At 39.6% G+C, this 24,683-nt stretch overlaps 2 protein-coding genes across 3 annotated transcripts; both read left to right on the forward strand.

The window, feature by feature from the left end:
- The first annotated feature begins 2,534 nt into the window (after positions 1–2,534).
- Positions 2,535–9,113, forward strand: scrt2 (scratch family zinc finger 2). Of its 2 annotated transcripts, XM_033326059.1 has the most exons (4): positions 2,535–3,033; positions 3,380–3,399; positions 6,631–6,906; positions 6,961–9,113. In XM_033326059.1, the coding sequence occupies exons 1-4, from the start codon at positions 2,939–2,941 to the stop codon at positions 7,428–7,430; spliced, it is 861 nt and encodes a 286-aa protein (XP_033181950.1). In that variant the 5' UTR covers positions 2,535–2,938; the 3' UTR covers positions 7,431–9,113. The 2 variants fall into 2 exon arrangements, with proteins under 2 accessions (XP_033181950.1, XP_026224281.1); XM_026368496.1 differs by lacking the exon at positions 3,380–3,399 and having other exon boundaries at positions 2,535–3,098; positions 6,631–9,113.
- Positions 9,114–16,886: 7,773 nt separating this feature from the next.
- On the forward strand, positions 16,887–18,704 carry srxn1 (sulfiredoxin 1 homolog (S. cerevisiae)). Its single transcript, XM_026366939.1, has 2 exons — positions 16,887–17,126; positions 18,286–18,704. The coding sequence occupies exons 1-2, from the start codon at positions 16,890–16,892 to the stop codon at positions 18,493–18,495; spliced, it is 447 nt and encodes a 148-aa protein (XP_026222724.1). The 5' UTR covers positions 16,887–16,889; the 3' UTR covers positions 18,496–18,704.
- Positions 18,705–24,683: the final 5,979 nt, after the last annotated feature.

Consider the following 24,683-nt stretch of genomic DNA (forward strand, 5'->3'; position numbering starts at 1 on the left):
GGAAACAGCTGGCGATGAATTTCCTGCTGCTGGACACAGGAAACCTGAGAGGATCCTTTTTGTTTGTCACAGTTCACCTCTAACCTGTAGCTTACTTGTTGCACTCATTCTTCAAGTCCCCTTTAAACATTGTCTATGATGGAGCGGTGCACCAATTCATTTGCAGATTCTGTTAACATTAGGCAGTAAATAGCCAGAGCACAGAATCTTTGATCTGATGTTTCTGTAAACACGCTGGTTGATGTCTTCTCCAGATACGAGTGGCTTCCTCTATCAGTTATGAGCCAGTGATAACATTGTGACCTGAATATCTGGTGTTAAGGCTTTTTGTTGTTCAAAACAAGGCTACTGAAGACATTAGCATCTTGAGATGGAGGGTCCAGCATCTTCTAAAGTCAGACTGCAGGTTTGAGAAGATGCTAGAAGAGCTCAATCAGTCAAAGGAGGCAAACTTAGTGAATAGGAATTTGTCTCATGAGTAAATGCAAAGCTCAACATGAGAAGCTTGGATTGATGGCATCTTAAAGAGAACAGGTGCAATTTTCTGATTAAGGAGTCTGTTTTTTTTTCTGTGTCATATTACTTCAAACGATGACTCATCAGAAGCGTGTTTATTCCAAAAGGTATTTCACCACTAAAACACTCTGCACAGCTCCTAGTTTTAGACAATGATTCTTCCCCGACCTTTCCCGTCCTTGCCTCCGCACTACACTGCTTGGCTTGGTGACAGCAACGTGAACTTGTCCTGTAATGTACAATCACATACACATGATAAATCCTAACAGCAGTGATTTAACACTGTTCCCTCTTGAAACCTGCTGCATCCGAGCTGCAGGGTCACCGTTATAAGCAGAGATGATTTAGGACCTGGCCAAGGGGGCACCCCTAAATGTCCGGGTAAATCTATAGCATCTTTAAGCACACTGAAAAACGATATTGGAAGCTGGATCACCGCGGAAAATGTAACATGTATGAATAGAAGTGAAAGGTGAGCCTACCACCTTAAGGTCAGAGAACATTTGAATAAAAAGAATCGTATATTTTCCAAATGTCATAAATTCAAACACATAGAGCTATTCCTGATTATACAGTATAAAATACAACAGAGGTATGTTGAAAAGAGAAAAAATATGTAGAACTAATGTTAGCTAACACATTTTTAATCATTCTTATTAAAATGTTATTTTAGTTCATTAATCAAGTAAGTGAGTGACCAGTACTTCAATATTAAATCATTCATTAAAACATTTATCTATATTCCAAATTTAGTGTCTAGTTAAAGCTTTCTTCCTATCTTGACTATACAGTTTGGATTTTCACCTGTTGGATTCACAAAACAATTTCTTTGATGATGTCACTTTATTTCTGGGATTGCTTGATAAATTAATTGTAAGCAACACATTCAAAGTAGTTTTACTTGAAAACAAGTACTAGGATGGACTCATTTCAGTTTCTTCCTACTGTACTTTGTCTTACTGCCACAGTCACTAAAACCTTGAAAACTTGAGGTGAAAACTAGAACAGACACGCAGAGCAGATCTGAACTCTTCTTCTTTCTTTTAACAGTAATTTGCTCTTATAATGCACTAAGACATCAATCAAACAAGTGATGGGACACAAGTGTTTCCTGTTGATGATGAATCAAACAGGTGCGCACTTTGTGTTGTTTTCCCACTGTTGCTTTCTGAAACTACCACTATCAGTTACTTTTTCATTATCCTGTATAATTATTTCACTTACATTTATTCCAACAAGGGAGCAACAACTGTTGAGCTCTAAAAAAAAAATTCCAATCCATAATGCTGCATAGCGTTTATACAGTGAGATAATGAATCTACACAAATATAAACCAACCCAGCGATATCTAGCCAATTTAGTGAGCATGGATCTAATTCTGGATTTCACCCTAATCAAAAAAGATGTAATTAATTAATCAGATAATTCACTGCCACGCATGGCAGGACACACATCTGTGCAGCAGTAATGGGGAGAGAGAGGCAAGATGAGCTGTGCCGCACTTCCCCACAGCATCCTCACCAACAGTGTTGGAATCCAGTGCAGCTTAAAAAAAAAAGAAAAGAAAGGTCCAGCACACCCAGACACTCAGATAACCTCTCCTGTATTGTACATGTGCTCTCTGCATGTGAGTGCAGTGCGGTGTGTTGAAGGGACAGAAAGATCTGAGGTAACAGAGATGACATGAGGGAGGCAGCGCCTATACAAGGCAAACATAAACTGTGGCACTTCATCTGAAAACAATGGGGGACAGGACACTGAGTGTGCTCTCATCCACATCTCCATTGTCTGCCCTCCTCTTTTACTCCTCCTCCGAGCATGGAGCATAAGCGGGGTGAAAGAGGGAGGGGAGTGGAGGAGAAGGGGGAGCAGCAGTGGGGGCAGTGGGGGTCTGGCTGTGTTCTTTCTCCTCTGTCTGTGTGCGAATGCACAGACGGTTCAGTAGTAATTTGATGTGTGTCCCCAGGGACATTTGATGGATTAAAGCTAAGCAGCTCCATTTCGCAGCACCACCTGATCTTCCACTGCCTGTGCCCCATATAAAGGCTGGCGTGATTGCTGATCTCAGCTAGTCTGACAGTCTCTCCCTCCTCTCTCTGTCTGTCTCCATCTCGTCTCTTCCTCACTGGTCCCTTAAGCCTGCTGCATCACAGGAGCTATCCAGTGCTGAACAGGATCGCTTTTGTTTTTTATTTTTTTATTTTTCCGGGGGAAGCTGGGGGAGCCAGAGAGTATCACACACCATTGCTGTCAGCCTTTTTCTCCACAGGTTTCCATTTTCTTTTTTATCTTATGTTTTTGGCTCTTGTCTTCACATTAATCGCAAGGATTACCGTCAAGCCAGCTCTGCTCGTGTGCTTCCTCACAGGGTCTATTTTCTCTCATGCGTTTTTCTCAGCTCTGTGTTTTTATCCATTGAATCATGCCCCGCTCATTTTTGGTGAAGAAGATCAAGCTTGATGATTTCTCTTCGTCCAATGTGGCAACTTCCAACCATCATCACCACCTGGACGACTCGTTCACTTTTACACGCTCCATCACAGACTCCGTGACCAGCCTTGGGGTTCGTCTCAGTGAGAATGGTGAGTTAACATGCCTCCACTAGTCTGCCCCACTCCAGTTAAAGATGTGCTAGCACTCCTGCCTGTAGACAGCTCCGCTGCTGATTTCAGCAAGCCTCGCATCTCCACACTTAGCACAGATGGCTTCCCTTTTTGTTTTTTATGTCAGTTGAGATTTTCCTTTGCTTCAGCCAATAACATGCTCGTAGAGTGTAAATTAATGTGAGAGCCAGCTGATTTTTGCATCAATATCCTAAATAATCCTCTGTAGTGGCACCCCACCCCCATCACTGTGTTCCCAGACTTTTGTTTTTTGACTCCAGTGAAGGACAGACACAATTCAGGTCACAGCCACGGATTAGCTTATGTAAATAGGGAACAAAACGTGTGTCTAATCGGGAGAAGCTCCAGTTACGTATTTGTATGACTGCACCAACCCTGTGCTGGCTGAACACAGGCTAACTATATCTGCTCATCATGTGGACTAAAAAATTCATGAATATGAGAGATGAGTATCAGATGATACATTTGTCCTTAGCTGTTATTGTCCTTGAGTTCCCATCACAGTCCGATCCTCCCTTGCCCCCCTCTTCCCATCCAAATGGAGTATGCACAGTCTCCCCACCCCCATCGCTCCACTACATCTTTCTCTTCCTTCCGGGCATTTGAAAACTAGCAGGGGTTAGAATTTCAACCGTACAGGCCTATCACCGCGACAAGAGACATCAACACATTGTACAGTACGGTCCAGAGGGAGGTGGGGAGCTGGGCTGGAGGCATTGCGAAGGGAAGGAGAAAAGGAGACAAAAATGCTTGGAGCAGCAATAAGGTTGATCATGTGACTGAGGTTGTACAGTAAACACGAAGAAAGGCAAATAGCTGCACTGTGGTCAACACATGGGCCAGCCACGCTAAGCTCCAGCAGTCAGCGCTAAGAGGCGACCTTCACTTTCACAGTCTGCTTTAAGCCTGCCGCTTCCATTTTGCGGCCACGTTTAGAGAGCTTGAAAGATTTGTCAGGACATTTTCACCGTGAGGGAAGGCTCCACAGTCCACAGCTAGATGTTGTGATGCTGCCCACCTGTTATTGAATCACGTCAATAACAAGGTGCAGTGAAATTTTAAATGCCCCGGATTAGTGGATTTGTTTCATGTGTGGACACAGAACTGCTTTGTAAACTATAAAGGTTTATTGAATAAAAAAACAAGCTGCTGACTAAGGAATAAAAATTACAGAACAGAATAAAACATTATATATATATAAATATATATTTACCAGGCATATCTTGCTACTTGTAATGATGCTTTTAAAAGATTTCCTCAGGCACAATTTTACATTATTGTTGGATCAATTTGTTCCATTATTTCCACTCTCTATTGTTCCTGAATCTATTGTTCAACACCATGAAAAATAAGCATTACGTTAAAAAAGAGAAAAGAACCATAAGACACTACACTGGTGTTGACAAAAGGTATTTAATTTGAACAAAAGAATCGTCCTTTTCACGCTAAGTCCGAGTCTAAAAAAAGGCTAACTAAAAGAATCCTCAGCGTGGCTGAAATACCTAACATCAGCACTTCTGCCGTGCCAGGAGATTTTCTTTCCCCCCATTGTGGAGACATTTGACTTGAGTGTCTGTCGAACAACAAAGAGGGGTGGCTGAGAGGGTCCATTAATTACATGCTTGCTTTGCATTAGAGAAATGAGTCTATGAGCTGTAAAGGCTGATACAGCGCAAGCACCTAAATGATGAGCTCCTTGTCTGACCTTGTGTAATTGAAACCTAGTAAACTGTGCTTACACTGATACAGTAGATTTTGTTGAGAAAAAAAAAAAAATCTCAGCTAGATAAAGGCCACGCTGTCGCATGTAGCCCAGTGGCCCTTCAGCTATTTTCATTACAGTCTGTAGCATGGCTGCAAAACAGGTGGATAGAGCTACAAATAACTGTTGAAGCTGCAGTATTTTGAAATGTAATTTTCCAATATAATTAATTAAGAAATTATAATTTTTTTTAATAAAAGAAAGAGCTGCTCACTCTTGGACAAACGCCATCTGTGTAGTTTACACAGTGAACACATGCAGTGCAGCATAATAATGTGTGTGCAGACCTGGTGTTTCCCTGTCCCCTGGTGTCATGGTCATGTCTTTGACAGAGTGAATGTGTGAACAGAAACCCTTGGGATCGGGGCTGCTGTAGTAAGAAAGCACTTCAGCTGATTTCTTAATGGCCTGTTTCTTGAAAAGCACTTCAGTGCGCTTGCCGCTGTAGACAGGTGACCCTCTTCACAAACAACGTGCGTGATGCCATTTCACTCATTATCACCTTCAAGCACAGCTTTTTAATAAACTGCTTTTGTATGTTGCCGATACTTGATCTCTTCCTTGCACTATTTCTATCTTCTATGGCACTATTTTACAGATGATAACCTATTGATCATCTCAAAACTTTGAATTTCATTAAAAAGCAGTCAATACCTAATTTCCACTGCTTGCTGCACACAGTGCTGGGAAACGACTTTTTCTTTCTTTCTATTTTTTATTATTATTTTTTTTTGCAGTTATGCACTATTTCTCTCAGGAAAGGAATTTCACCACATTTTACATTTGCAATCATATTTCAACTGATACAATATCAACCCTAGAGGTAAAATGCATTTAGTATTTATTCAGCTCCTGAGATTCACAGCATGACAATATATTGAGTCCTGTTTGGATGCACTTATCTGCCAGCAAGCCTTTTAGCTCCTCTGGCACTGAGCTGCTTCAGAGGGAAAGGAAAGAAATGAACGATGCCAACAAAAAAATATTTCTCAGAAATCATGCTCTGTACAGTTGGGGACATATAAATCACTCATGCTGCGTCGCTGCATCATGCTTAAACATGCCTGAAGAAGGAACATGTAATCCTAAAGGATATAAGCAGCTGCTGCAAGTTGATCTGGTCCAAAACGGTATATTTAATCCGAAAAGGTTTCTCAAATCAGAGATAAACCTGTTTTTGAGTGAGTTTTTATAGAACTCAATTTTTAAAAAAAGCTACACTCTTGTCAAAAAATCTGCAAAATAGGCGTCTTTGCCAAGTTTTAGAGTTGAAACATGATTCTGTCTGACTTGTAATGCCAGAGCTCACGGAGCATTCATTAAGCAAACATGGTGACAGGTCTCCGCGGCAGAGGGCAGGCGCACCATAGATGAAGAAAAGGAGGTCTGATGAGTGACACTACTTTATTTAAGAGGAGCTTTGCTACGCATCTTCTCACACAGGAGACTTTCTTCATGAGCTATTTTCTAACATTCATCTTCTCTGTAAATTGCCACCTTCCTAAATGCAGCTGAGCACATCATGTTTTCCAACATCACTGCACTATTGTGTGCACAACCTGTGAGCTCTGCTAAGAATGCAATTAGCTCTGTGCTGCCTCTCAGTCTTTCACCATTTTACAAAGGGCAATCATCCAACATGATAATCATGTAATCACCAGCATGTCACTGTGTCCTTATCCATCACAACCCCTGGCCAACTGTGTCTGATGTCTGTCTCTTACCCAGGCTACATCCAGGATTACATCACACCATCTGTATACCAGGGGGAGAAGAAGATGGAGCACAAGCTGGCTTCGCCAGTGTCAGACCCCCTGTACAGCCAGGTGAGCAGCGGAGGGGAGTACTGTGACCCTGACCTGAAGCACCCTGACAGCCCGCAGTCTGGCATGACAGCCAGCGGTTTCTACAGTGGTGAATCGGAGGCCCTGTCCGAGGGTTACACCATGGATGCCTTCTTCATCTCTGATGGGCGCTCAAGGCGAAAGGGAGACAGCGAGAGTCGTGGAGCGGCCTCAAGAAGCAGCAGTGACAACGGCGGGGCTCAGGAGAGGGGAGCTGGGGTGCCACGCCACATCTGCAACGAGTGCGGCAAGACATACGCCACCTCTTCCAACCTCAGCAGACACAAGCAGACGCACCGCAGCCTGGACAGCAAGATGGCCCGCAAGTGTCCCACCTGTGGTAAAGTGTACGTGTCAATGCCAGCATTGGCCATGCACATCCTCACCCACGACCTCAAGCACAAGTGCGACGTGTGCAGCAAGGCCTTCAGCCGGCCGTGGCTCCTTCAAGGTCACATGCGCTCGCACACGGGGGAGAAGCCCTTTGCCTGCGCCCACTGTGGCAAAGCCTTTGCTGACCGTTCAAACCTCCGCGCCCACATGCAAACACACTCTGCCTTCAAGCACTACAGATGCAAGCGCTGCAATAAGACCTTCGCTCTCAAGTCCTACCTGAACAAGCACTATGAGTCAGCTTGCTTCAAGGGCTCTGCAGACGAAGAGGACTCTGGATCAGAAAACTAACCGCGAGGAAGAAGCAAAATTTGAACCCCTGTTGCAGGTTCACAACCAATAACCCTGTTCACTCTGCCCTCCATGCCTTTTTTCTTCCCTTTTTTAGAAAGCAATATTTTCACTGAGATTACGTGAAGAAACTCTTAATGATTATGGCAAAGACAATTTCAAAAGATGCTGGATTTTTTTTCCTGCACAGTAGCTAATCGTCCACAGAAACATACAATCAAACAACCTTCCCCCAAATAGAGACTGTAGATGATAGTTGTACACATTTAACCAACATGTGCTCGCACAAATGTGGACGCATGTGAACACATTTACACTTGTATGCACACATTCATGTACAAACATACACACACTTACACACACAATTATATACGAGGCCTGGCATGTGAATTTTTATCAATGACTATAATGATATTGATATCAATAGTAATAATATTTAGATTCCTGATATTTTATAGCAAATAGTAATGAGAAAATGAAAAAAAAAAAACATAAAAAAGGACTAACAGTGTTCTTTTGTTTTTTAGAGACAAAATGACCTCTTGTATTTTTATGCTGCTTTTTATTTGCTAAGAATTGAATTCTTTTGCAACTGCCAACATGAAGTTTTTATGAAAATGTGAACTATGACAGTATTTGCAAAAAAGGGAGACCGTTTTAAAAGGTAAAAAGACAACCCCCTTTTTTCCACAACAATGTTTCAATTTAACGGATGTTATTTTTCTATTTGATTTTTCTAAATTTATTTTTTTGTGCTTATTATCCCTTGTTGATCAAAAAGCATCTTTGTAACTGTGGGTAGTCGGAAAAAAAAACCTAATTTAAATAAGCTATACAAGCTCATAGGCCATAGGTCATTGAATTTAATCCTGCAAGAGCAGCGATTTTAAAATGTTTAGCAAACCTGTTGAACAGGTTATCACACACGCCGCCTGATCAAATTCATAGCCTCACCCTGATGTACAGACTTGGACTAAAACACTGAGAGCCAGACCAAATGATCTATTATGTTATAAGTGCCATGTGGGGTTGACTCGTCTACAGCAATGGAAACTGTCATTGTTCTTCCTCTACCATGGTGGCTTGCCTAAACTTTGCTGCCTTTATGGTGCATCGTCCAATCTTAAAAAGCAATCTCCAGCCAGTGTTTGAGGTGCTCCCCCTCCGCCAGTGTTACCTCAGAGTGAAGGTATGGAGTCACACACCCTCAGTTACAAAGTGACACTCAAATTATTCTGTTTGTCTGTTTTATATGTCGCTCAAAGCTCTGCCCACGGTTTAGATGCATACCGTCTATTTATCATGTAAATACTTTATTTATCTAAGTATTTATCTATTTATTTATTTATTTAACCTATTTTTGTGTATTTATTGAAGATTTGCTTATTTCCTAATTATCATGTATTTATTTATTGTTTATAACTTAAAAAATGAACATCCATTGACCTTGTAAGATGCTGCTGATCTTCAAAGAAAATGTTTATATGCATGAAAACTGTAGAGAGTCCACGGGACTTAGTTTTTTAAAGAGGAACAATGTACAGTACCAGTGTTAGAAGACTTCCAATGAATTGATGCAGAATTACATGTTCTTCCGTGGCAATAACTTTACTGATCCATCCTGACGTAACTAACACTCTGTCCTGTTCTCAGTTGACTTAGGGCAATAAAAAAACTGTGAAAACAAAACACTAAAATATTCTCCATCTTGCTATTTCCCTAAAGTCCACATAACTGGAGAGTTTTGGCCCTTTTTCTCTTTAAAGCTCAGGCGATAAATAACTCCTACAAATGGATGACATGGACGTGCGTATAGTTGGTGACGAGAACATTTAACATTGTTTAAATGAGAGACTCTGCATAATCTAGGTGTAATCTAGCTACACCAAGGTTTCAAAGGTGCAAAAGCAATAATAATAGTGATGCAGTGACTATAAACAACACTCAGTCCTTTATACAGTAAGACCACAACTGCTACAGGAGCTAATTCAACTGGGAAAGGCTGTTATGTCTTAATACTTTTTATTATTCTAATAAGTCTCTTTTGTTGTAACAACCAGGTAAAACATCTCTTCTGGCAGCTGAAGGGCAGGTATGATTTGACAGAATTGCTTAAGATTTTACGAATTACATGACAGGATTGTAATCATTTCCATTAATAACGCTTGTAAATACAGTCCAATTCCCAGTGACCACTGCTCCAGTTTTTCAAAGCAGTTTTGTAGAGCAAAAAACATACATGTTGGTGTTGAAGGCTGCTGCTGAGATAACATATGGATGGCTGTATGTACACTGAACCAGGACTAATGGAAAATCTTGACAGGAGCTTGTCTCAGTAGAGAACATTTTCGAGATAGTTGGAATAAAACAACACAGAGTAATGCACTTCTAGTTCCCCTCATTTTGTCCCTTGCCTCACGTCCCTCCCCTCCTTACCAGCCATCCTCATCTCGTCCCAACTCCCTCTAAACAGGCGAACCGACGATGAGATGCGCTGAAGTGGGATTGGCGGAGGGTGGCGGAGTGTGGGAATATAACAGGTGTTTGCAGACAGACTGCAGATAGGGAGTGTAATTGAGTCGGTGAGCGACCTCCAAGGGGAAGGTCAAGCACCAGCAGGCAAATGCACTGTCAGCTATTTGCATATTCTAAATGGATGGCACGATCGCAGCAATGCTTAGCTCGCCCTAAAACAAAACAAAACAAAAAAACACAAAACTGTGGAGAAAAGAGGAAAAAGAGGAGTTTCTGCTCGGTTTGTCCATCCACTCCTCCTGTTTCACCATCGTCCTGTCAATGGTGGTCTAAGTGCTACCGCTGAATCACTGCATGAGAGCATCCAAACCACCTGTCCCCTGATTAACTTGCAGAACACACAGTTTGGCACGTCACTCTTTTATTGAACTAACACTGAAATCTCTACTTTCAGTAGATTGGTTTTTATATGTTTTCTATTTTACAGTGGGACAGAGATACAACCACTTTCTAAAACCTGAGGACAGTATTTTAATAAGGCAGATAAAAGCAATCAGATCATTAAAAACATTATTTGAAAATGTACTGTTGGCTTAAAGTGGCAGTGTTGCCGATCATCCTTAGAGAAAATACTGATTAAAGGAGGCACAAAACTTCTGAATTTAGATGTAGGGAAACATTGTTCCTCTTTGATAATTTTGTAAATATATATGTATATATATCACAGCAATAATATGACAATGCATGTAGACATTTAATTGCTCTTTTTCTATTCATGTTGTCTTTTTTTTATTTAAAAAAAAAAGACAAATACAGGTACCAATTGCAGTCTGGGTGGCCATGTGAATCAGGGAGTGTCTTGATTAAAAAGCTATCTGTTGTAAGTTAAAAACTAAAACTTCAAACTCTGTGTATTCTCAAAGATTTGAACATGTTCTGTATGATTTTTCTCTTCTTGTTTTCTTTTGTTTATGTGCCCGGCTTGGCTGCGCAATGAAAAAGTGCCAAAAAGTATGATTTCCATGACAAAAGCCTTCAACATATGGTTGGCTGCTTGAAACCTTCCATATGGTCCTCAAAGAAAAAAAAAAAAAAACTGATTAAGATTTTCCACTTTCCTTCTCACTCTCTCTTGCTCTCTCTTTATCTTTCTCTCTCTGTTCCAGATGAGTATGAAGAAACTTAAGCCATGATTGCTGAGGGGTGTTTTGATTTATCTTGTTCTGCTACAATTAATAATGATGACAACAATAGCAATGATAACGTTAATAAAAACAATAGCACAAGGAACCTACAGTCTTACGCTCGTTTTTATTTTTAAAACAGTCAAATTTTATTTTATTAAAGAAGAAAAGAAAACAAGAAAAATGGTGAGTTTGTTTGGAATAGCCCTTAGTCAACATTAACACAGTGAGTAATTATAGCTATGATTATTATGTGCCATCAACTGTAACATCTTCTGTCAGTGTTTGAGGGATTTTATGAGTTTTATTGTCAATTTGCTAACTTTTAATTTCACCTCTACGAGGCACAGAAATGCCAATATCCTTTGTTTTTCACAGCGGCTGAGAACAGCAACGGCTAGAGAACCTGACAACACCAGTCCAGCTTTGAATAAGAGTTCCTGAGATGTCGGCGTTATCAAAAGCAGAGGCATCTGTTCCACCACTATTAAGCCCTTCCTGGTCATTAAATTTTAATGGAACATTGATTTTATGCTGGAACTACTCTTTCTGAGTGACTCAAAAGCCAGAGAAAAATATGGAACAAAATAAAAATGAATCATGACAGCAGACAGGGATTATTATTCTGGGGCTTTTCTTGATTGGTTTCCAGGGAATATACAACACTTTTCAATCGCTTGTGTCCTTCGGTGTCCTCCAGCAGCACAGCAGCAGTATAATGAGACAGCAAGGCAGAGCAGAGCCGAGCAGGCACTCAGGAACAAGGCACTTTGCTGCACACTGCTCACTTCAATGTGGGGAAACACTCATTTCTACAGGTCCTGCTTCAATGCTAGTTATGTTCAGGTAAACAAATAACTAAACATTATGGCATCTGGACTCACATGTTGAGTCAAATCACAAGTTTACAACCAAGTGTTGATTCCTGTGCACACATCAACAGCTCAGAGTGCTGCAGATCAGTAGCAGGCCACACATCAGCATTCATGTGGAGCGCTCAGTCAAACTTTACCCTGGCAGATGTTGTCCCTTATCAGATTTTATGATGAAAGTAAATAACTGATTTCATTACATGGCAATTGACTGTAAAATGGGGACCCATGGAATCCAATTACATGACCCATGGGTGTGATGTGCGTGTAACGGCGGTGGCTGGGAGTGATCAGCACCGGGAGCTAGGTAAGGGAACCGTGGCCCTGCATACATATCCACGCAGCACTCTACAGCACGGCACACAGCCATCACCTCCCACCCCACGTGCTCAGAGCATATCAGGTGAATTATTGAAAACAACCTGCAAAATTGAGCGTGCTACACTCACACTCAATCAAAGATATTGACCTGAAAATGCTATCGTCCTCTGAGTGACTGTCTGAGAGGAAATGTAACTGCCTTATGATGTGATGAGGGGTTAGCGCAAAGTTATACATCCAGCCTACAGCAGCTGAAACGGGGCTATTAAACAATGCAAAGTGTAGAAAGGCACATCATGCCATTTACAGGCTACAGGTAGTACCCTCCACACACAAATCATCTCTAATGCCAAGATGACAGGCAAAGCTGTTTGCACACGGCACAGACACAGCAAATATTCATTTTATAGCAGTGAATTAAATAAACGGGTGAATATTCTGACATTTTGATTGACTATTCAAATAATGTGTTGAGCATGATTGTCAAAAATGTCTCTGGTTTGTGACTATTCTGATTTCTTAGTCTCATCTGATGTTAAACTGAATCTCTTTGACAGATGGTCAAGACATTTTTTGGATCACTCAATTAATTAATAATAGGAATAATGTCATCTGATGCATATTTTTTGAGTTCTGAACTGCTCATTTCACAGAGAAATTATCTCTGTTGCTAAGATGTCAAATTAAAACAAGTATGGACTATATCATGAAAGGTTCTACTCTTCTGATTTTAATTAGTGTGGAAATGTTTTTTTGTTTTATTTGCAATTTCCACATTTTGTAGTTAAATTATAAATTTGGTAATTAAGAAAAAATAATCAGCAAATGAGTTGATCACTAAATACTCATTATTTCCAGCCCTATACTGAATATGTCCGTGCTTTATAATGCTAGACAATACAGGCCATTTGAGCATTATTCATTATTTTCTAACATTTCACCAAATGATTAATATAATAAAAAACATTTTCTTTTGTAATTATTTAGTTATAGTTATTTAGTTGCAACTGGTGTCTCTCAGTCGTTCACAGGTGACACAGATAACAACATGTCATGTTAGGGATTATATAAACTAACATTACTTGATTCAACTGGTGTTGGCCCTGGCTCTGACCCTGCTCATACATCTGGCGCCATCTGTTGGCTGAGCACCAACTGTCAGCCCAAACAACTCAACAACAATAAAAAGCCTTTGCTTGTTGATCATTTCAACTGGATGAGGATTTGGCTCTATTATATTTCCAATGAAAACATGAATCTCAATTCAAATTTAAATTTGACTGCATGCACGTCCAAATCCACTCAACAGGAGGGTTAGTAAAACCACTGGGTTCAGCGTGTCCCGGCCAACCAGCTGTAGCTGCCCCTTTAAGAACAGTTTGTCTTTTCGCATTCTGCATCACAGGAGAGATGCTCATTAAAAGTGCCTCCATTCCTCACTGTTTCATCAAGTGAGACTGCCAAGCTCTTTAACTCAGTGTTCTTGATGTTTGTGCTGTTTGTGTAAAACCCATCTGTTTCCTCGTCTCTCTGTTGGCAGAGAGTCCACCTCATCCGTATGTTTCTCTTTTTGAAGTCATGTCAAAATCGCATTTTTATGCATCTAAGATATCCAACTTGTCATCAGCACTCAGGCAAAAGTCATGAAGGGCATTCCTTAAATAGCTCCTTTTTCTGTCATATACAATACCTGCAGAAACAAGGATAACAAGTTATGGGTTTTTTGTTTCAGAGATAAATAAGATAATTTTAATTTTGCTTTTGTAGTTTTCTTTTTTGGTAAAAAAAAAAAAAAAGTTATTTTCCCTCTGTTGTTTGTGGTGAGGTTAATGAACTGAACTAAGAAAATAAAATAAATAAAAGCTACAAATTCATCCACATCTAAATAACCCCACTCCAAAATTCATTTCAAGGCAAAGAAGATCATTAAAGAGAAATCCCATTTTGGGCAGCTGTACTAGAAGGAAGCCCAGAAAATAATTTCATAGGTTTAGGCAGTGGGAGCCATCAGAGAATAATCAACATTGCTGAACAAATCAGTCACACATTCAGCCGCAAACATCCACTGTTGCTAAACCGTGTCATGATTTCAGACACATTCATCTATCACAGAGCTATCGTTTGAAGACTGCAAATCGCCGTCAGAATAATTATCACTTTAAAAGCATGTCAACGTGCAAAAAAGGAGAATGTATAAATAAATATAGCTCACTTCCCTGTCGGAAAGCTGGCAGGTAATTTTCTCCAGCTGCACTAAGTGTGACAATCCCACGGGGACTGAAATCTAATATTAACAGCAAATCATTATGTGGGAACTGTTCTTCCATGACCTGCTGCTGTACCTGTGTGACTAACTCAATCTAAGTAATTGAGATATGTTAGCAGCTAGAATACAGTCCTGCTGTGACAGCAGAGGGTCACACAGAGTGTAGTGGGACTCCAAACACACCTCAGCACTGGAGTCGATTTACATGCCTATATGCTTTGACTCATCTCTTCTTTTTGTGTGATGCTGGTTTCTTTTGGTGAATGATGAAGTGACTTTTGATTGACAGCAAAAACGCAATTTGAATTTGACATTGAACAGAGTAGTGAATGCCCAGGGGGGGATATGTCACTATACATAGTTACTATCATGTAGTTATTCACACAGAAATACAGTCATACAGTCAGCTGTGCGATCTGTGCCTAATTGGAGTGTTTCAGTTGTTTTTACACTGTACCGCTGTCAGCTAAATCGCTCTTTAAGAAAAAAAAAGTAGAAATGTAAGGTGGCTTTCAAAGCTAACCTGTTTTGGAGAAATTATAAACAGATTGTTGCTGTTACTGCAAAACCATAAATTGACAATAAGGTAAAAAAGTAGATTATACTCCAAGATGTTACTAAATTAAAGAGTGTATTTTGTTGAGCTTTGTTCTAAAATGATATATAATGCACCGATACCACATACTATACATAGACCACCTTCATGTTGTAACTGATCCCCATGTGACCAATTAATCAACATAAAAGGCACTGCTACTGAAGTTCAAAGTATTTGTTATAATTCAATATAACGGCCTGCCTCTCCTGTCCAAGAAATCATTTTTAATTGTCTCATTAGAAGATGCTATAGCTGTGGGTTGGGGACAACAACAATAGTTCTGTCTCTGCTCCACTGCGGCAGATCTTTGAAGCTTTCCACTTACCTGTGCAAAACTGCGAGCCCAGACGTCCTTTTTGTAACCACAGCAACCCGGCTGCTTCTTTGAAAACCCTGCAAAAACAGAATATCATCAAGTCAACCACTTTGAAGGAGGAAGTCTATATCACGCAACAGTCGACAACACCAAACTGACCTCATTAAAAACTATTGCCACTAAAAGATTCTGGGCTTCTTGTAGACACAGTTTCATCTGTTTTCCTAATTGCTGGAGTAAATTGTAGTGACAGACTGTTTTGTCATGAACTGAATAAACTACACAAAAGAGGTACAGTTTGTATTTAGTAGTATTGCAAAAACTCAAGATATGAGCCTGTTTACATGCTTAGAAGTCAACCTGTTAACACTGTTAAGTTAACACTTCATGACGGCTACGAATGTCATAAGAATTAAATATTAACATGGACAGAATCCAGCTTTTGAACATAGAACATTTGTTATTAGTCACACAAATGCTTCCTTACTTTGTGTAATAATTTTTAGATCCATTTTATTATTTGTCATCTTCATCAAATGTATAAGCACAATTTGAAGCAAAGCAAATGCCTGATAGAAACTATTTGAACCCACTATGTGACCCACATACTGGGTTTTAAACAAGAAGAAATAAATATTCTGGTAGGCTGCTGTACCTGACTAAACGCAATGAGTGAACTCCTCTATGATTAAAGCAGATACTGGACCATATGCTCTGTTGCTCAGTGAAACCTCTCAGCTTCACTCGCTCTCCTCATCTTCAAAGATCTTTAGTCTGTCACCTTGCCACAGCTTCTCTGTTGGTTCAGTAGAGCTACTGTCATAACTTTGTTTTTGGCCAGATCAGCTGCTTTAAGTGGAAACTCTGTACAAACCGATGGTACACGGTCTGTTCATCAACAGACAGCAGACAGACCCAGTTACACACTAACATTAGTAAATCGAAAGAAGCTAACACAGGTGTTTCCCTCGGGAATAACTGACCCTCATTAACACAGTTTACTGTCCATCTGGATAATCATGGTATGCTAAACATCACTTTTTCTAGAAGTCTGAAAAACACAGAAGCTTGTTTAAATATATTTACTCTTGATTTAAAGATACCCATCGACTCCAAAAATACTCTGCAACTGTGACTCAGAATAAAATGGGCCCCCCAAAGACAGTTACCTGGAGGAGTCTGCATGTTTGTGTTTGTTTCCACCAAGTGACCATAAAATCTAAATCACTTATTTCATGAAAAAGGTTAAATAACTGTCTATCTGGAGCTGAATATCCTCACACTGTTCACCTCCAGCAGCACTGTCTGGAAACGTAGTCTGCAGAGAGGCTGTGGGACATCAGTGATTGACAGCTCGGTTCAACCAATGAACACCTCTCGTTCAACAGTCACGCCCTCCCCATCGCGGAAGTGAAGCAACGCCCTAAATGTTTGTGTGCGGGCTCCGAGCTCCGTCTGCAGTGAAGCTGCTGGTTTCATGTAGCAGGGACATGTCCACGGTGTCCACACAGTCTGCTGCGACCGCCGGTAAAGACGGTGACAACCGGTCCGTTCACTCGGACACCGTGGAGTCGGTTCACAACGTCCCGTTAAACGTCCTGATCAGACCGATTCCTCCGGTTCTGGACGAGCTCAAAGTCCAGAGTCTCATGGAGACGGTGAAGGTAACGAAGGGGTTGTTTTCTATGTGAGGACACTGATGATCAAGTACTGTACACGAATAGGTACTTCATGTAGTACCTTCACGTGATGGTACTGTGTTGTTGTACTTCACTACATTATTATTTTTACTTTTGACAACTAATAGTAAACAACTTACGATAAAATACTGTTTACACAGGGATACAGCAGTACTAATGGTATGTAGGCCCAAGTCACACATACATCTAATACTTATAAACTAATACTCATCTACTTTTCTTAAGTACTTGGCCTAGTACTAGAGTATCTGAGTACCTCATCCTCCACCACTGAGGACAGCTCGGTACATTTAAAAGACAAAAGCCACTGGTGGAAAAAGTACTGTGATATTTAGCATTTAAATTTGTACTGAAGTTTATATCCAGAAGTAGGTCAATTAAAATTGGTTTTTCCCTCTAAACTGTACTGGAGTATCTTTACTACTATAAAATAGTACAAAGTACATTAGGATTGTACTCCTCAGTTACTTTCCTCCACTGGATGTCTCATTAGGATCCAGTAACAGTGTGTAACACTGCTGTGAATGTGAATGACTCAGTTACCTGGTGTAAAACTACAGTTACATTATTTTCACGTTCATGTGTTTGCTTGTACGCTGTGAACATTTTCCTTGTTTCTTCTTATATTTTCACAGTGTGATAGCGTTTGAATGCAACAGTTTGGTTGCCCCCGGGCAAATTATATATTTAGCTGATTTCTAAAGTGGGAAGAAATAAAATGCAGCCCTGCAGCAAACTGACATTACATACAAGTCTTGTTGTGGCAAGGGAAACACTGAAAGTCTTTCTGGATAGATCTTAAACATGCTGACAGGCTAAAAATATCTGAGAACTTGAAGTTATCCGGAGGACGAGTTGCCAGGAGGGGGGTTTTGAAGTTACTGTGAGTTACTATGTATGTAGTAGTGCAGTATATACTATAGAGTGTCATTTATTCATTTGTTTTCTTAATGATGTGATCATTTAAAGCACTCAAATCATATTGTACATCTGAACAGACACTATCTTGGTTTATGAACATGTGTTTCATTTTCACCTCTTGATTTTTTTTTTTTTTTTTTGCAGTAATGTCTGCTCCACACCGGCTGTTATGAATTAATTGACAGTTTGTCTTTCCTTCCAGGGCACAGCAGACATCAGCGTTGTTCCTCCCATCGATGTGCTCTGGATCAGAGGCAGAGAGGGGGGAAACTACTACTACTCTTTTGGAGGTTGCCACAGGTTCGCTGCGTATCAGAGGTTGAACATGCCGACTATCCCGGCTAAGATCATCAAATCAAATGTGTCAGACCTTAGAACATACTTGGGGTCGTCAACGCCAGATCTGCGGTGATGCTGGAAAACAGCCGATGACTGTAGAAAAAATTATTTACCAGCAGGGGGAAATGTAACTCTTCATTTAAAACCAGGAAGTTGAAATGGAATTTAAAACTTATGTGTGTGTCAGTGTGTGTTATTTTGTACATTTGACCAAATCAGTGCCTGTGATTTAACAGCTTTTACCTTCAAACCCAAGTTTGCACAGTAAAAAAGTTCAACTGATTATTTTGCTTGTGTCATTTTCTCATGCCTTTTAAAAATGTGATGAATCTGTGGGGACCGCTACCATCTTTATGTACAGCAAATGCAGAAATATGCATTAAGCTGACTGACACAGCAACAGTCTGCAAATGTTGAGGCCTTTTGCCAGCAGACATTTTGAGATTTCGCAGGTGTTACTAATAAGACTAATGATGGCTCTGTTGTATTCAGGCGTCCCAGTAAACAGTGACAGTGAGCCAGCAGGCTCAATATGTTGCTGCATTGTCGCCGTGCCAGCAGAACGGGTCTAAATTGCTTATTGCTTGTTACTTTTACTCTGTTATGTATTTGGTGTGAGTCGTTAACAAGTGAAACCAGCCAAACTAACAAACCATGACATGTTTGTACCTTGTGACTTGTGTAGACATTTGGTTTGTTGAAAATGTTTTGCAGCTCTTTACCGACTGGGAGGTATCGTTGCTGTCACAATTTCCCAATAATTACAATGCTGGTTGAAGTTGGAGTTAAAAGACACTGATGTGAATGGTTTTTCTAGCTTGGCTGCTCTTGATGATAACTGATCTTAGAAGTTGGGACAATTCTTTAGGAGAATTTGTACAACACCTTTACATTTCTACACATTTCCCAAAGCAGTACTCAAGAGTAAGCTCACACACACACACACACACACACACACCAGCTACTTGTTGTGAATAAGGTGATGAACACATTTAATTGTCTGTAAGCTGTGCTATATATTAAAAACACATCTCTCCAAAACAGCAAAACTGTTCCTACTGAATATTGCTCTGTCTCACACACAGACACACACATATATATAAGCTATATGTTCCACATTTATACATCAATGTAGAACCTGAAAGTGTACCACCTGGAAAGTATAATTTCATTTAGAAGCACACTCTTGATAGCAAACTATCAAATTGATTATTTTCATTTGTGCTTTTATCTTGGTTTAGTTTTATTTGGAGATTTTCTAATAACTTTTTATTGTCACTTAACAAGCAGCACCTGCAGTAATAATAAAAAGACCAATGAACAGAAATGATACAAGCTTAAATAATGCAGCTTTTGGGAAACAGAACACTGATTAATACGACAAAATATAAAACATTTTATTTTAATTCTTGAAGTTTGTAAACTTGCACACTACAGTATATAGGATCCATGTCATGTCCACAGATTTCTAATAACACAGTGCAGGGCATCACACTGAATGAATGAAGATGGAAGTGATTTCAAACTCATTCCTAGATCCTAAAACTGAAGCATCATCATTTTGTTATTTTGTTATAACACATTTTGTTATGTGCACCTTCAAGTTCCTCTTGACAAAGATTTAAAGGCACATTTAATTAGCATTTATATATAATTATTCCAAAAAGTTATTTTTAGTCTGAAATTATATTGAAACATCCCTTTAGTCTTTTCATCTCTCGGCACTAGTGTTAATTTTAGAGATCAAACAGTGCGGCTCTGCTTTAAAGGGGCAGCAGTCGAGAATGAGGAGGAACTGAACGTGCATTATATGATTAACGTTTTCATTAACTGAAAGACAGACGGGGTGACAACAGTACTACTACTGTCATTAAGTAGGACTGTACCAAAAGTACTCAGTAGTATTTTAATTCCAACAAAAATAAATTAAATTTCAGCGTCAATTTTTTCAGTCACATGTGTGTTCATGCACATCCTTCGCTTGATTGTGATGTTTCAGACAGCACAAGAAGGCGAGGTAACAGACAGGAGCCTACAGACCAGATGGTGTGCAGAGGGAGTCAGGTATTATGCGAACATCAGGCTGACAACGTCTTATTCAAGATGTTGAGTCTTGCTGAGTCTGTCCCTTCTTCCCATCACCAGTCTTTCTTCCACGTCGTCTCTGAACAGGATCCCTCCTGTTGCCTTCCAGATTGTGTTTTTACCGGAGAATTGGGAGGAATGAGAAACGTGTTCTTAGCTCCGTTCATATGAAAATCCTGCTGCACCAAGACCTTCTTTCACTTTTTTTGAAATGCCATCAGATCAAATCATTCTAATAGTTTGCAAGCATCAGTCCTTTTTTAGTGTAACTGCACTACATTTACAATAAATAACAGTTATCTTTTACCTTTATTAAACATACAAAATGACGATAATAATAGTTTGATGTGTTTTAAATAGTCCTGTGTGTAAATGTAGTATTAGTTTGTTGTTTGTACTGACCTTGGGACCGGCCCAGCTTCCTTAATCAAGTCAGACAACAGTCTCCGTGCTCCTGCTTTAAAGGAAGGAACTTTAGGTTTGTGGAATATTGTACTATAAGTGAACCTTATGCACAGACGAGGCCTTTCTGATCATGCTGCGAGCTCAGAGCTGCTTGATGCTCTCCCTTTGTGGCTATTGAGGAAATGAAGGGAGACATTAGGCAGTTTTTACCGACTCACCCTGAAGGACTCTAAATTTCTCCTCTGAATCGTCGCGTGTGAGAAGATTTCCTGCAGCTCGTTCACTGTCTGGAAGTAACCATATCCTCAAAGGGGGTTTGACACGCAACACCAATATGAAAAAAAGACTGTTGCACCTGTTGCTTCAAGGAGCAGTTTTCATGGGTGGTTCTGTGCACTTTATCTTTGAGGATTTGAACAGATCAAGGGGATTTATAAGGGCTAAGAAGAGGAAGTGTTTGTGGGCATTTTCACAAATGGATTGGGACCATGTCGATTCTCATAGACTTTTTATCAGTTGTTGTTGTATTGTTCCGTGACAACACATGAACCATGAAATCTGGTGATGTCCACACCAGGTTTGATTTTTTTCTCTGTTCAGTAAAGTTTTCTCTTCTGCTAAATAGCAAAAAAACAACTGAACTCAATTTCCCAAGTTTTGATTTTGAGTTTATCTAACTGCAACATTTCATTTCTGTTAACTTTATACTATTTTTACAAGAGCAAAACTTAGAAATGGTAATTAATGTTACTGTGAGTTTACTCTAGTCAAAACAACATGTTGTAATGTTTTTTTAATAAGCTTGGTTTCCAATTACAATAATAATGTTATTATTATTGTCCGTTCATCCATAATCTTGTTGTTAGCTATTTAGTTTTTATTGTACTGCCAATACGATTGACCCACACCGGGAAGTGACTGAAACACTTTAAATTATTATCGGAGAAGACATCTAACCTCTCTAAAACATACTATATAAAGACACATAATGCACAAAAAAGGATTTCTGTATTTCTTACAGTATGCTGACTGCATGCAAATAAATGTTTCTAATTACCTTAGTTTGATAAGTTAAATAAATGATCCGTGGGACGTTTATGTTGTAAGATATAATCGAAGTAGATTAAAAGGGTTGAAAATAAACTGATGTGTTTTGTTTGTTATGATGCATCAGTCTTTTCTGTAACTGCAATATACAGAAATATTCAGCACTCCACCAGCTGATGATGCAGAACTATATTAATCTTTAAATCACATATGGTGCAGATATCTGCATGGGCCAGTATCACATTCATACTGTATAGTGCTGTACGTTTGTGTTCAGAGTTCTCTTGGGATACATCATTGTTTGAAGGTAATGTGATAAACAATAATAGAAAGAGGCTTTTCCCTCTATAAAGTGATCTGGTAGCAGAGTAGATCTATCAAAACCTTACTCGGTCTCTCCTGCACAGTCTGCACATGTAGAATGGCCCTGAAAAATGATCTCTGGTTAACCAGCTCAGCCATTTGTTCCACTTGGATAGGTGTTACAACCAAATCCTCTTGAAAGAATTGAGGTTTAGGTGACTGAAGCAATGAGGACTTCTCACAGCTTCCTATCCGGAATTCCCTCAGACTACCGGTGGCTGCAGGCGTGTAATTTGTGCCAGATTTGCAACAACGTATCCACCCTGTGACCTCACCACAGAGACACTTTGTGCATATTCGCCTCTATGTAGCTTTGTCAAAGTATGCATGTAGCATAATAGCAGTAGAATGTGTTTCACACATTTATCTAGTCTCCTTGATGCATTGAGCTTTGCCAGTGACATAACATAAACATAAACATATTTAACTTGAACAGCCTCCACTGTAAAACTACTGGTTGACTCATTAAGGTTTTGTGTGTAGGCTAATACATTACCATGTACTTCACATCAGCTTTGTCATCTCTGTGACTTCAGTTACAGTTGAAGCTGTGCCAGTGGGGGTGGAATGGAAAAAAGTGTAGGGGAACCACAACTGAATAAAACGCTTTCTCAGCAAACATTCTTCAAACTTCTCAAACACAGGGGTTTTTCATAACATTATTATTCGCTACATTGCAACAATTACTGGAAGGGAGCCGCCATTAATAGACCATTTCATCCGCTTTTGCTGCAATGATGGGCCACAATATTTCATGTTGTTCAGAGATGAAAAGTACAGTGGCAAATTTGTGAACACTTTAGAATTATGTTCTAGTTCTGCAGAAATACCTAAATGACCTAAAACACTCATCAACTCATCATGTAGCAGATAGTGGGAACAAAATTAACAATATGAGAATAAAAAAAAAGACAAAACAAACAAACAAACATCACTCTAATGAATTTATTGTGCAGCTATGAGAGCAGCTTCAGGCCCAAATGATGATACAGACACCACTCCTGTGGTCACAGTGTGGTCACAGTGGTGCTGAATGTTTTCTGTTAGCACTCAATCTGCCTGACAGTTGACAGGTGGAGTCCAAAGTCATTAGAAATTCATTCATTCACCCTTTCCAGCCTACTGAGCATCATCTTCCTATAAGGTCTTAAGAAATGTCTTTGGTTTGACCCGTGACAAACTTATATCAAGACCAGATTTGTCTTCTTACAATAAGACAGGACCTCTCAGACTCTCAGTTGATTGTCATCCCATTGACTGAAACACCCTTTCAAACGAATAGATAACCCTAGTGGTTCACATACTTTTGAAGGAATTAGTGTAATTTGGTCTCATTTGAAAATCTAATCCTGTTTCATGTCATTCTTATGGAGAAATAGAGAAAATTCTCAAACTCTTAAACATAACTGTACATATTTCTAGGTCATTTTAAATTTAAAGCACCGTCAGCAGGGTGAAGGGTAAAATTGGTTAGAAGTGGTGTAAAGTATTTTTAGCCTTGAACGGGGAACAAACAGAAGGTGAATATAGGAGTATATGTGACATGCCATTATCTTCAAGCCGGGTCATTTACACTGAAAGAAATCTTTATAACTAAAAATGTTTTCTAACTTATGTTTTAAAAAAGGCTGCAGAGTTTTCTAAAGCAGATGGTCACTGAAGTTTCTAGCAAACATAACAGGAGTACATAGTTTGTTTACTAGTCAGCCTGAGATTTAACGCTTTAGGCAGTGCTTACAGCAGCAGGAAGACGTACAGTATGTGGGCTCAAAATAAACTACAAAGTCTGTGTTGATTGGAATAAGTGAACATGTTGTTCAGCTTTTCAGGAGGTTTACAGGCACTATGAACAGTGACCAGTTCCCCATCGAAGGAAAGTGAATGAGACTCAGTGTCACTGCGGCACAACAGAATAAAATAGGCTACACAGACTCCTCTCACCTGTGCACATGTAAATTTGAATGTTTTAAGGAAACTAGATAATAATTCACTGCCTGGCCAAAAAATCAAAAAGGAAACAGGTGAGAGTCATCTATTACATAGTTACTGCACAATGAGGTCAGCTGACTAGAACTCATTTCTGCTGGTACATTGATATATTTGACTTTTTTTTTATTTATTATTTTATTTTATTTATTTTTGGGTATTTTTAATGGTGTGAGATACTAAAACATTTAAAATAAGCTCCTGGATCTGAGAACTAAATTTAGTGTTGTCTGAGCAACATCTGTCTGTCATGTGAAACTAGCGTGCTCATAATGGAAATGCTAACATCCTGGTAACAGGTGGCATGTTCACCATCTCAGTTTAGTTTACTATTTTTGTAATATCTCACAATTAACACTAAACACAAAATCAAAC

The sequence above is a fragment of the Anabas testudineus genome, chromosome 7 (genome assembly GCF_900324465.2).
Source record: "Anabas testudineus chromosome 7, fAnaTes1.2, whole genome shotgun sequence".
In the NCBI taxonomy this organism is placed as follows: Eukaryota; Metazoa; Chordata; class Actinopteri; order Anabantiformes; family Anabantidae; genus Anabas; species Anabas testudineus.

Bases quoted from the DNA above. Each gene is read 5' to 3' on its own strand.
- srxn1 (XM_026366939.1), top strand. From the start codon at position 16,890: ATGTTTGTGTGCGGGCTCCGAGCTCCGTCTGCAGTGAAGCTGCTGGTT. The intron at 17,127-18,285 runs GTAACGAAGGGG...CTTTCCTTCCAG, and splicing joins GTCTCATGGAGACGGTGAAG to GGCACAGCAGACATCAGCGT.
- scrt2 (XM_026368496.1), top strand. From the start codon at position 2,939: ATGCCCCGCTCATTTTTGGTGAAGAAGATCAAGCTTGATGATTTCTCT. The intron at 3,099-6,630 runs GTGAGTTAACAT...TCTCTTACCCAG, and splicing joins GGTTCGTCTCAGTGAGAATG to GCTACATCCAGGATTACATC.